Raw genomic sequence first — 12,653 nt, forward strand, 5'->3', positions numbered from 1 at the left:
GTTTGCAGCCTGTAAGGGGTTAACTGTGGTAGCTCTGTGCTAAAGCCAGAGATCGGTGACCGGCTTCTTCGGCCTGAAACCAGCACATGCGCAGTTGCTTCAGGGGATACATATCTTCACGGGATTCTCATATTACTGCTACTCCGGGGGCAGCTGTCACTGCTGGCATCCTGCATCCCCTGTGATGGTGTCACCCGGTGCGGCCCGCACCCCCTAGGGATGCCACTGCCTCCAGTATGCTTCGACCTGAGGTTCTACACTCCTATAACCCCTCTGAATCCAAGATGTGGTGCAGATGCAGACAATCAGTTGGCGTTCTCTTTCATATATTCTGGCTATGACCCGTGATTCCGCCTTTCTGAGAGAAGGTAGAAGATTTACAGTGTCAAGTCTAGGGACGGTTACTCCATTTGGACCGTGTCCTCAACCCTCTTGGCCTCCTTTTCACAGATATACCCAAAACCTCTAAAAAATTGACCACCTATATCCTAACAGCACGTTTGAGACCTATCCCTCTCCACTGGAGGACAACTGTTGTCCTGTCTCAGACAGACCTACTGGATACAGTTATGGAAATTAAGAAGATAGAATATCTGATGGCTACCATTTGGGATAGACTGGAGATATCCTCTCAGATATGGGCACTGTGGGATCAGCCATCTTTTAGAGCTTTCTTTTGGTGGTATTTAATCACCACTGGGGTTTTTTTTTATTTTCTGCTATATAAACAAAAAAATACTCAAAATTTTGAAAACAAAAATCCATTAATCTTAATTTGTTATAAACGTTTGCAAGCAAAACATCTTTCCTCTTAAATTTAAACCAAAATATATTCTGTTACAGCTCTTTGGTAAAGATACCCCAAATCAGTGTTTATTATTTAGTCTGTACCAAAGTTATAGAGTCTACAAACTATTCGATATACAGTATATTAGAAAACTGATCTATCCTGCTTTACTGACTTCAGGTTTCAAATCTTGAGGCCCTAAAATGTCAGGACTGAACAAATACCCCCCAAATGTCAGGACAGTACCAATACCCCCAAATGTCAGGACAGTACCAATACCCCCAAATGTCAGGACAGTACCAATACCCCCCAAATGTCAGGACAGTACCAATACCCCCCAAATGTCAGGACAGTACCAATACCCCCCAAATGTCAGGACAGTACAAATAGCCCCAAATGACAGGACAGTACAAATACCCCCAAATGTCAGGACAGTACAAATACCCCCCAAATGTCAGGACAGTACAATACCCCCAAATGCCAGGACAGTACAACTCCCCTCTAAATGCTAGGATAGTACAAATACCCCCTTAATGTCAGGACAGTACAAATCTCCCCCAAATGTCAGGTCAGTACAAATCCCCCCTAAATGTCAGGACAGTACAAATCCCCCCAAATGTCAGGACAGTACAAATACCCTCAAATGTCAGGACAGGACAGATACCCTCAAATGTCAGGACAGGACAAATACCTCCCCCCCAAATGACCCCTTTTTGGAAACTAGACAGTTTTAGGTATTTAATCATGTGATTGCTATGATTGGCCATAACGCTCACATGATATTCCGGCTCAAAGCAGCTGGGTATTGAGCTCCGTGATCCACTGCGTCCATCAGATGGCAGATGAGTTCCTACTTACGATTTGAAGGGAAAATTCTGACATCCTGGGTCAATTACAGGAGTTTTTTGACCTTCCAAGATGTAGGGTTCATATCAGACACATAATCTGCTTTCCATCGGTGGTGGGTTGGAATGCACAGATGTATTTTTGAACATGAGTGGTGGTGACGCAAGATTAAAATGACTTCCATTATGACTGACACTAATTATACATGTTACTTGTTATAAAAAAATAACAGGCTTTATGTATTGTTGATGTGAGGTATAATCACTTGGGAGCACTTCCTATTTTTTGGGGAGGTGTCCATGCTGTACGTAAGAAACATCTTAATAAAAAGACGACTCTGAAGTAGGTAGTTTTTGCCAAAAAAACCCATTGTTTTGTATAGTAGCAATAATTGATGTGTTGGAAGCAGTGGAGGCAATACAGCCAAAATCTAAAAGTATACACTTTAAAACAAGAAAGCTATTAACATCATATACATTGCCAAACAGGGGCAAAGAAAGTCACAGCGCATAGGATCTTCTATTCAGTAGTACACTGTACTGTGTACAAACCACAAACCATAATCCTCAAACCCACATTGCAGAGATGATGCAGTTAAAAAAAATGAGGCAAGAACAAAAAAAAAACAATGCCGTGTTTCAGAGGCAAAAGCAAAAGTTTTAAAACACAGCTGGAGAGCATGCAAACAATTGGAATGGGGCCCAAGGCAGCAATGTAAAAGACAGAAATGATTTTTTTTCCTCTAGAAAAAAATTATCAGAGTAAAACAAATTTCAGCTTAAAAAATGAAAGGAAGACTTGGAAAACCCATCAGATCTCAATGGGGAAAAACCTCCTGCTGGATATCTATACTGACATGGACGGGGTAATGTGTTAGGAACGTAAGGACGCCCCATCATTTGACAGAAATTAAATTTATCAACCTATAAAGGAATGAATTCAATGACACCCGAAAATCAAAGTGAAAAAATAATGCAGCAGGCTAGTCCATTTCATTGCAGCAACTCAGAATGGTCCTCAGTAGTCTGTGTGGCCCCCACGTGTTTCTATGCATGCCTGATAATGTCGGGGCATGTTCCTAATGAGTCCACGGATGGTGTCCTGGGGTATTTACTCCCAGATCTGGACCAGGGCATCACTGAGCTCCTGGACTGTCTGAGGTGCAACCTGGCGGCGTCGGATGGACCAAAACATGACATCCCAGAGGTGTTCTATTGGATTTAGGTCAGGTGAGCGTGGGGGCCTTTTAATGGTATCAATTCCTCCATCCTCCAGGAACTGCCTGTATACTCTCTCCACAGCAGGCTGGACAGGAGGAATCCAGGACCCACTGCACCAGCGTAGGGTCTGACAATGGGTCCGAGGATTTCATCCCGATACCTAATGGCAGTCAGGGTGCCATTGTCTAGCCTGTAGAGGTCTGTGCGTCCCTCCATGGATATGCCTCCCCAGACCATCACTGACCCACCACTAAAACAGTCATGCTGAACCATGTTACAGGCAGCAGAACGTTCTCCACGGCTTCTCCAGACCCTTTCACGTCTGTAACATGTGCTCAGAGGGAACCTGCTCTCATCTGTGAGAAGCACAGGGCACCAGTGGTGGACCTGCCAATTCTGGGGTTCAATGGCAAATGCCAATCCAGCTCTATGGTGGCAAGCAGTAAGCACAGGGCCCACTTGAGGACGTCGGGCCCTCAGGCCACCATCATGAAGTCTGTTTCTGATTGTTCGGTCACAGACATTTACACCAGTGGCCTGCTGGAGGTCATTTTGTAGGGATCTGGCAGCGCTCATCCTGTTCCTCCTTGCACAAAGGAGCAGATACCAGTCCTGCTGATGAGTTAAGGACCTTCTACGGCCCTGTCCAGCTCTCCTAGAGGAACTGCCTGTCTCCTGGAATCTCCTCCATGCTCTTGAGACTGTGCTGGGAGACACAGCAAACCTTCTGGCAATGGCACGTATTGATGTGCCATCCTGGAGGAGTTGGACTGCCTGTGCAACCTCTGTAGGGTCCAGGTATGGCCTCATACTACTATTAGTGACACTGACCCAAGCCAAATGCAAAACTAGTGAAAAACAGTCAGAAAAGATGAGGAGGGAAAAAAATGTCAGTGGCCTCCATCTGTAAATCCATTCCTGTTTTGGGGGTTGACTCATTGTTGTCCATCTAGTGCACCTGTTGCTAATTTAATTAACACCAAAGCAGATGAAAGTGATTAACACCCCCCTCTGCTACTTCACTGACCAGATCAATATTCCCGGAGTTTCATTGACTTGATGCTATACTTGGATTAAAAAGTCTTCCTTTCATTTTTTGAGGAGTGAATATCATGAATCCCCTGAGCACAAAGCAGAGATAAGCGCCTTGGTGAAACCATGGGGAGCAGTGGAGAAGCAAAAGGGGAGGGTGAAAAATTGGAAAAGGTTCTGGAAAACACAGATACCGCTGATGAGGTGGAAGGTTTGTAATCTGGAAGAAAGTCACCTGGATGTCTAATTGAGGTCAGAAAATCCCCCCGAAGGAGGGAGGCAATCACCAACCTGGCAGTTTCCATTTGGAACTTTTGTACCTGTAGAGTGTTCAGGTCGAGGAGTCAGACACCTCCATTAGCGATCTGCTTCAGGGGGGTCAATGTTTCCCAAAGACACACTAAATACAGGCTGTAAGTGCTTTGCGTTTGCCTGTACTGGATCACATGATACCATAGTGATGTGCGTTCTGGTTTGCACAGCGTTTTTAACCACTTCAGCTCCGGAAGATTTTACCCCCTTCACGACCAGGCCATTTTTTGCTATACCACACTGTGCTACTTTAACTGGTAATTACTCGGTCATGCAACACTGTACCCAAACAAAATTTATATTATCATCACACAAATATAGATTTATCTTGGTGATATTTGATCACTTCTGGGTTTTTTTTTAATTTTTGTGATATAAACGGAAAATTAAAAAAAAAAACATGATTTTTGTTACTGCTATAAAAAATTTTAAAAAAATCTAATTTCTTCATATATTTTGGCCAAAATGTATTCTTCTACATGCCTTTGGTAAAAAATACAAAAATCCCAATAAGTGTATATTAGTTGGTTTGTGTGAAAGGTACCCCGTCTATAGACTATAGTGGAATGTTTATTTATAATTTTTATTTATATACTACTAATGGCGATGATCTGCGATGATATTGTTTATATAATAAAAAATAAAAAGTGGTGATCAAAAGTATTCTTTATTTGTCTGAAAAAAATTACAATTTCTGTTAAGCTCCCTTATTTTATTTCTTTCCTTCTCAATCTCTTTTTCCTGGTAACCTTTTTGTATAAATCTTTCTGCTATAATTTGACTTTGTATTTTATAATCTTGAGATTTACTACAATTTCTCTTAATACGCATAAATTGTCCCCTGGGGATGTTTGTGAGCCATGGTTTGGAATGACAACTATTAGTAGGAATGTAGGAATTTCTATCAGTACTTTTAAAATCTGTTTTAGTGTAGATTACATTCTTATCTCTAATCATTTCTAAGTCCAGAAAATGTATGTTGTAAGGATTAATCTCCCAACTTAATTTAATATTTTTATCATTTATTATTCAGGTTGACCAGGAATTCATGTAAGGAGTTTTGTTCTCCCTGCCACACTAATAAGATCGTCAATAAATCTGTACAGGGTTACTTCCTTCTTTACATTTTCAAAAACAGTTTCCTCTTCCCATTCAGCCATATATACGTTTGCAATGCTGGGAACAAACTCAGCTCCCATAGCCGCTCCCGCTGTTTGTGGATAATATACTCCCTGGTACCAAAAATAATCGCAGGCTATCCCCTCTTCAGTCTATCATGAATGCCACCCCTCTCTGCCAATCCCTCCACTGGCCTCCACTCAGTGTCCTGCACCCCCCTCTGCCAATCCCTCCACTGGCCTCCACTCAGTGTCCTGCACCCCCCTCTGCCAATCCCTCCACTGGCCTCCACTCAGTGTCCTGCACCCCCCTCTGCCAATCCCTCCACTGGCCTCCACTCAGTGTCCTGCACCCCCCTCTGCCAATCCCTCCACTGGCCTCCACTCAGTGTCCTGCACCCCCCTCTGCCAATCCCTCCACTGGCCTCCACTCAGTGTCCTGCACCCCCCTCTGCCAATCCCTCCACTGGCCTCCACTCAGTGTCCTGCACCCCTCTCTGCCAATCCCTCCACTGGCTTCCCATTGCCCAAAGGATAAAATTCAAAACACTAACAATAACGTATAAAGTCATTTATAACTCTGCCCCAAATTACATCACCGATCTTGTCTCTAAATATCACCCAAACCGTCCTCTCCGCTCCTCCCACCACCTCCTGCTCTCTAGCTCCCTTGTCTCCTCCTCCCATGCTCGTCTCCAGGACTTCTCCAGAGCTTCCCCCGTCCTCTGGAACTCTCTACCCCAATTTATCAGACTATCGCCTACTCTGCTCAATTTTAGGCGATCTCTGAAAACCAATCTCTTCAGGGAAGCCTATCCTGCCCTCAGCTAATAATGGAATCTTCTACTCCTCCTACCAGTCCATCCCCCACAGTTACTACCTTTTGTACGACTAGCCCCTCCCTCCTAGATTGTAAGCTCCAAGGGTCAGGCCCTCCTATCCCTCTTGTATTGAACTGTATTGTTACTGTATTGTCTTCTGTTATATTGTGTAGCGCTGAGCAAACTGTTGGCGCCATAAATCCTGTATAATAATAATAATGTTTAAGACAAAATGTTAGACATTTTATGATAAACTCGTGTTAATGTGGAGTATTTTTTTTTATGCCCATTTAGCTGCCTTAATTGCCCCTTCATGTTCTATATCAGTGTATAGTGCTAATACATCAGCTGTACTAAGGACAGTTTGTTGTGTTACCTCTATATTCTGAATTAATTGTATGATGTGTTTGGTATCCTTCGTATACGCTGGTGTCTGCGCTTCTAGTGGTTGTAAGAAACAATCCACATACTCCCCCATTCTAGCTGATAGAGAATCTATCAATTAATAATTGGCCTTCTGGGGGGTTGTCTGCTATCTTTATGAATTTTTGGAACCTGTATATGACCGGTAGTTTACATAAAGATGGAATTAGATTTTTTTTTCTTCTTTTTTATTTAGTATGCCCTTCCTATGTCCATATTTCACTATTTTTTTCCAATTCTTTTTTATATTGTTTAGTAGGATTTTCTTGCAAGATAGCGTTATGTATTACTATTACTCATTTCCTGTTCGTAAAATTCTTTTAGATAATATATCTATTCCTCCCCCTTTATCCGCAGGGCGGATGGCTGTCTTTCCTTTTTTCTAATGTCTCAACGCCCAGGGGCGGACTGACCATTTGGAAACTCGGGCACTGCCCGAGGGCCCGGGGTCAGTAGGGGGCCCCATGAGATGCCCCTGGTACCTTTTTCATAGGCTTTTTTGAGTTTGGGCAAGGACACAGGGGCCCCATGATCCCCTATTGCCCGGGGGCCCCATGGGTTGTCAGTCCGCCCCTGTGACAACGCCCCTCCTGATTTCTATAGTTTCTCTATGTTTTTTTATTGGTAATCTATCTAAATCCTCTATAACTAATTTGTTAAACACATTTATGTATCTGTTGTCTGTAGCCACTGGGTTGAAAGTAGACTTGTTACTAAGATGTGTATGATATTCTCCCTTTCTTACATCATTTTGAATAGGCTGGGTTGTGGATTTTGAGTGTAATATTTTTTAATGTTAAGATTCCTCACTAATTTTTGAATACCAACATAGGATTCAAACTTATTGAGGCTTTTGGTCGGAGCAAATTTTAATCCCTTATCTAGGACCTGTATCTCTTCCTCTGTGAGTGCTACCCCACTAAGGTGGAAAATACCTTCACCTGTTATTCCCTTCTTCTTTTTCTCTTCTGTTCTTTTTCCTCCTCTACATCCTCTGTAATAAATCAGCAGGATACACATATCTAAAAAGAGCTACTTTTGGCATGAGATATCATCTGGGAAGGAAATCACTGGAATTTCTCTTTGTCGCTGTCATGCAGCCAATTGTTTATTTAAACAAAACTCAGGCAGGGCAACGCCTTCCAGCACCTTCACATGCAGCACAGACCACAGCTATTACAAGGTAACCTGAACTTCTATCTACATGGTCACAGGCTGATGAAAAATCTATATATTATTATTTATTTCAGGTACTTATATAGCGCCATCAATTTATACCATGCTTTACATATATATTGTACATTCACATCAGTCCCTAACCCTCAAGGGGCGTACAATCTAAGGTCCCTAACTTACATTCATACATACACATACTAGGGACAATTTAGACAGGAGCCAATTCACCTACCAGCATGTCTGTGGAGTGTGTGTGTATATATATACACAGCGTTTTGTAATTTTAAATATATATATACACACACACTATATTGCCAAAAGTCTTGTCCCCGCCCTCCAAATAATTGGATTCAGGTGCTCCAATCCCTTCCCAATCATGCGATTCAGGTGCTCTAATCCCCTCCATATCATGTGATTCAGGTGCTCCAATCCCTTCCCAATCATGTGATTCAGGTGCTCCAATCCCCTCCCAATCATGTGATTCAGGTGCTCCAATCCCCTCCATATCATGTGATTCAGGTGCTCCAATCCCCTCCCAGTCATGTGATTCAGGTGTTCCAATCCCCTCCATATCATGTGATTCAGGTGTTCCAATCCCCTCCATGGACACAGGTGTATACAATCAAGCCCCTAGGCATGCAGACTGCTTCTACAAACATTGGTGAAAGAATGGGTCGCTCTCAGGAGCTCAGTGACTCCAAGCGTGGTCCCGTGATAGGTGGCCACCTGGGCAATAAGTCCATCCGTGACATTTCCTGGCTACTAAATATTCCACGCTCAACTGTTAGTGGGATTATAACAAAGTGGAAGCCACTGGGAACAACAGCCACTCAGCCACCAAGTGGTAGGCCACGTCACATGACAGGGTGGGGTCAGCGCATGCTGAAGCACACAGTGCACAGAAGTCACCAACTGTCTGCAGAGTCAATAGCTAAAGACCTCCAAACTTGGTGTGGCCTTCAGATGAGCCCAACAACAGTGCATAGAGAGCTTCATGGAATGGGTTTCCATGGCCGAGAAGCTGCATCCAAGCCTTCCATCACCAAGTGCAATGCAAAGCGTTGGATGCCGTGGTGTAAAGCACTCCGCCACTGGACTCTAGAGCAATGGAGACGTGTTCTCTGGAAAGACCAATCACACTTCCCTGTCTGGCAATCCGATGGACGTGTCTGGGTTTGGAGGTGGCCAGAAGAACGGTACTTGCCTGACTGCATTGTGTAAGTGTAAAGTTTGGTGGAGGGGGGATTATGGTGTGGGGTTGTTTTTCAGGGGTTGGGCTTAGCCCCCTAGTTCCAGTGAAGAGAACTCTTAAGGTGACAGTTTGGACAATTTTATGCTCCCATCTTTGTGGGAAGAGTTTGGGGATGTCCCCTTCTTGTTCCAACATGACTGCACCCCAGTGCACAAAGCAAGGTCCATAAAGACATGGAGGAGCCAGTTTGGGGGGGAGGAACTTGACTGTCCTGCACAGAGTCCTGACCTCACCCCATAGAACACCTTTGGGATGAATTAGAGCGGAGACTGCGAGCCAGGCCTCCTCCCCCGACATCAGTGCCTGACCTGACAAATGTGCTTCTGGAAGAATGGTCCAACCTTCCCATAGACACCCTCCTAAACCTTGTGGACGGCCTTCCCAGAAGAGTTGAAGCTGTTATAGCTGCAAAGGGTGGGGCCAACTCAATATTGAACCCTACGGACTAAGACTGGGAGGCCATTAAAGGTCATGTGTGTGGAAAGGGCGGGGCCAACTCAATATTGAACCCTACGGACTAAGACTGGGGGGCCATTAAAGGTCATGTGTGTGGAAAGGGCGGGGCCAACTCAATATTGAACCCTACGGACTAAGACTGGGGGGGCATTAAAGGTCATGTATGTGGAAAGCCAGGTGTCCCAATACTTTTGGCAATATAGTGTGTGTTTATGTATGTATGTATATATATATATATATATATATATATATAGTATTATGCGACTCCTTGGGGTGCCAATAAAGTCCAAGTGTGTCAGTTCTGTCTCTGCATGTAATGTGGGATGGGATACCCCTCCATTGTGTTACTAGATGGGACTCTATATTTCTAATCCCGTAAAGACTCTTAAAGTGCAACCTCCCTCACTCTCTCAGTCAACTATGAACTATTTCTGCTGCTAGCATTAAAAAATAGATAAGAAAGTATATTATATTTACTTGTTTGAACTTTTTTTTTTTTTGCATTCCTTCATTTAATTCCTGTTTTCCATGCCTAGGCAAATGATGCCATACATCCCAGAAGTCTTCAGGAGGGGAGGGAGAGTTCTCAGCTCAGCCAATGCCTGAGCTAAGGACAGATGGATTCCAGGAACTAACTGCTACATGAATCATCTGCCTTTACTCAAGATGGCCACTGCCAGAAATGCCTCAAAATTATTTATTTGCAAAATAAATCCTGGAGGCATGGATGGATGGATGGGGGGAGTTTGTTTTGAGTTTTAAAAATGAATTATATAGCCTTTTTGGTTTGTGGTTCTCAGATGCAGTGCGTTTCCCCTTTAATTTCTCCACACCCAATGGGGAATAAACACCACCAAAAGAAAGCTCTATCTTTCTCTAATAACAGATATGAAATTAATGTGTGAACAATGTTGCATGACTGAGTAATTGTCATTCAAAATGTGACAGTTTAGCATTCCGGTCATCAAGTGGTTAAAGCCTCCGGCCTCCAACTTCGGTAGGGTGGCCACCTCATCCCTTTAAAGCCGAACACACATTAATTACACAGGTTCTGGGACTGATTGAGGTGGTAATTAAACTCACTCAGTGCCTTATCTGTATTAAATTAGACTCAGAATCTGTGTAATTAATATGTGTTCGGGTGTAAAGTGATGAGGTTCTCCCTTGCAGTGGGACGGCACCCGCACTGCAAGAGTTAACGGTTCCTTTTAGTCTAGAGGACGTATAAAGCATTTCCCAATTCTCCAGCAAACGGCACTCCCCTTGGCTCCAGCTGTGGACTGGCTCTCCGTTTCCTAACATCCAGCTAGGGTTGGGGTCTCTGCATTAGTCTTGATGACTACAGAGGGCCTCAGACCACCAGGGCTGGGGGAGCAGAGGCTGCAGAGACCAGTATAGCAGTGCAGAGGAATCTACGGGGGAGTGGACGATCAAAACTGTTTCCCCTCCCCCCATCCCCCTAGACATAAACTAGCTGGTAGCAGGTGCAGGGAGGATTTTTACTTTTCCTGGAGTTCCGCTTTAACTTTTTATGTATGGATTGCTGGACACAGAGGGAAGGGCCGTGAGAATCCCTCCTAGGAGGACACAGGCCAGAGAACCTCCATTGTCCGGCTCTGTAATCTATCCTCAGGTACAATGACATTATACACAGAAGAGTGACACTGACCTGATCCCAGGAGGAGAAGGAAGCAGATCACATGTGCAATTTTCAGCCCGCTCCTCATTGTTCCATCCATGCAGGATCCACTCCAAGAGAACTGTGAAAGACGTCCGAGTTGTGGGAAATGACCAAGATGTTCTGAACCTTGTTCCACTTTCACTTTTTATAAATAAAAAGTTTCAATCACAAGATTCCAGATTAATTTCCGTCTCCAAACCACACCACACATAAGAGCACAGAGACAACCAAAATCTAAAATCCAAAAACGATATGTCACATCCCTAAATCTATTGTAGTATCAAAAAGAATAATCAGATGGGACCTTTGAGGCACAAAATATTTTATAAAACACATTTTTACTTCATCCTTATATAAAGAGAGAAGGTATTTAACATTAATTACATTAATAGATGAAGTGTGTTGGTTAACCCCTTCCACTCCGGGCACTTTTACCCCCTTCCTGCCCAGGCCATTTTTCAGGTTTCAGCGCTCTCACACTTTGAATGACAATTGCGCGGTAATACAACATTGTAACCAAACTAAAATTTTATCATTTTCTTCACACAACTAGAGCTTTCTTTTTTGCTTTTTTTGCTAAATTAACAAAAAAAGACCAAAAATTTTGAAAAAAAAAACACGTTTTCTTTGTTTCTGTTATACAAGTTTGCAAATAAATAATTGTTCTCCATAAATTTAGGCCGAGATGTATTCTGCTACATGTCTTTGGTGAAAATAACCCAAATTAGAGTTTATTATTTAGTTTGTAGGAAAGTTATAGAGTTCACAAACTATGGTATAGATCTGAATATTGATCAATCCTGAAGTACTGACAGCCAATCTAATTTCTTGAGGTCCAAGAATGTCAGAATAGTACAGATATCCCCCAAATGTCAAAACAGTACAGATATCCCCCAAATGTCAGAATAGTACAGATATCCCCCAAATGTCAGGACGGTACAGATATCCCCCAAATGTCAGGACAGGACAGATATCCCCCAAATGTCAGGATGGTACAGATATCCCCCAAATGTCAGGACAGTACAGATATCCCCCCAAATGTCAGAATAGTACAGATATCCCCCAAATGTCAGGACGGTACAGATATCCCCCAGATGTCAGGACAGGACAAATATCCCCCAAATGTCAGAACGGTACAGATATCCCCCAAATTTTAGGACAGGACAGATATCCCCCAAATGTCAGAACGGTACAGATATCCCCCAAATGTCAGGACGGTACAGATATCCCCCCAAATGTCAGAACGGTACAGATATCCCCCAAATGTCAGGACAGTACAGATATCCCCCAAATGACCCCTTTTTGCAAAGTAGACAGTCCGACGTACTTCATAAGAGGAATGGCGAGTTTTTTGAAGTTGTATTTTTTTGTCATAATTTTTAGGAAAATTAAAAAATTAATAAAATAATTTTCACTATTTTTTTTTACATACTGTCACCAGTGCAGTACAGCGTCATCATTTAACTGGCATGGCGGTGATCAGGGACACTGACAGTATGAAAAAAAAAATATCTATATTTTTTTAAATT

General features: G+C 43.1%; 1 protein-coding gene across 2 annotated transcripts in view; it reads right to left on the reverse strand.

Moving 5' to 3' along the window:
* The window catches only part of LOC149433843 (natural cytotoxicity triggering receptor 3 ligand 1-like), a 63,261-nt gene extending 52,035 nt beyond the window's left edge, over nucleotides 1-11,226 (reverse strand). For both annotated transcript variants that reach the window (XM_089664371.1, XM_089664370.1), the window contains exon 1: nucleotides 11,113-11,226. In XM_089664371.1, the coding sequence (XP_089520497.1) occupies nucleotides 11,113-11,182 (70 nt within the window). In that variant the 5' untranslated portion in view covers nucleotides 11,183-11,226. The remainder of the gene's footprint in view (nucleotides 1-11,112) is intronic.
* Between the last annotated feature and the right edge of the window lie 1,427 nt (nucleotides 11,227-12,653).

This window comes from Staurois parvus, unplaced genomic scaffold, assembly GCF_062004578.1.
Source record: "Staurois parvus isolate SC_StPar_1 unplaced genomic scaffold, SC_StPar_1.0 ptg001902l, whole genome shotgun sequence".
Classification (NCBI taxonomy): domain Eukaryota; kingdom Metazoa; phylum Chordata; class Amphibia; order Anura; family Ranidae; genus Staurois; species Staurois parvus.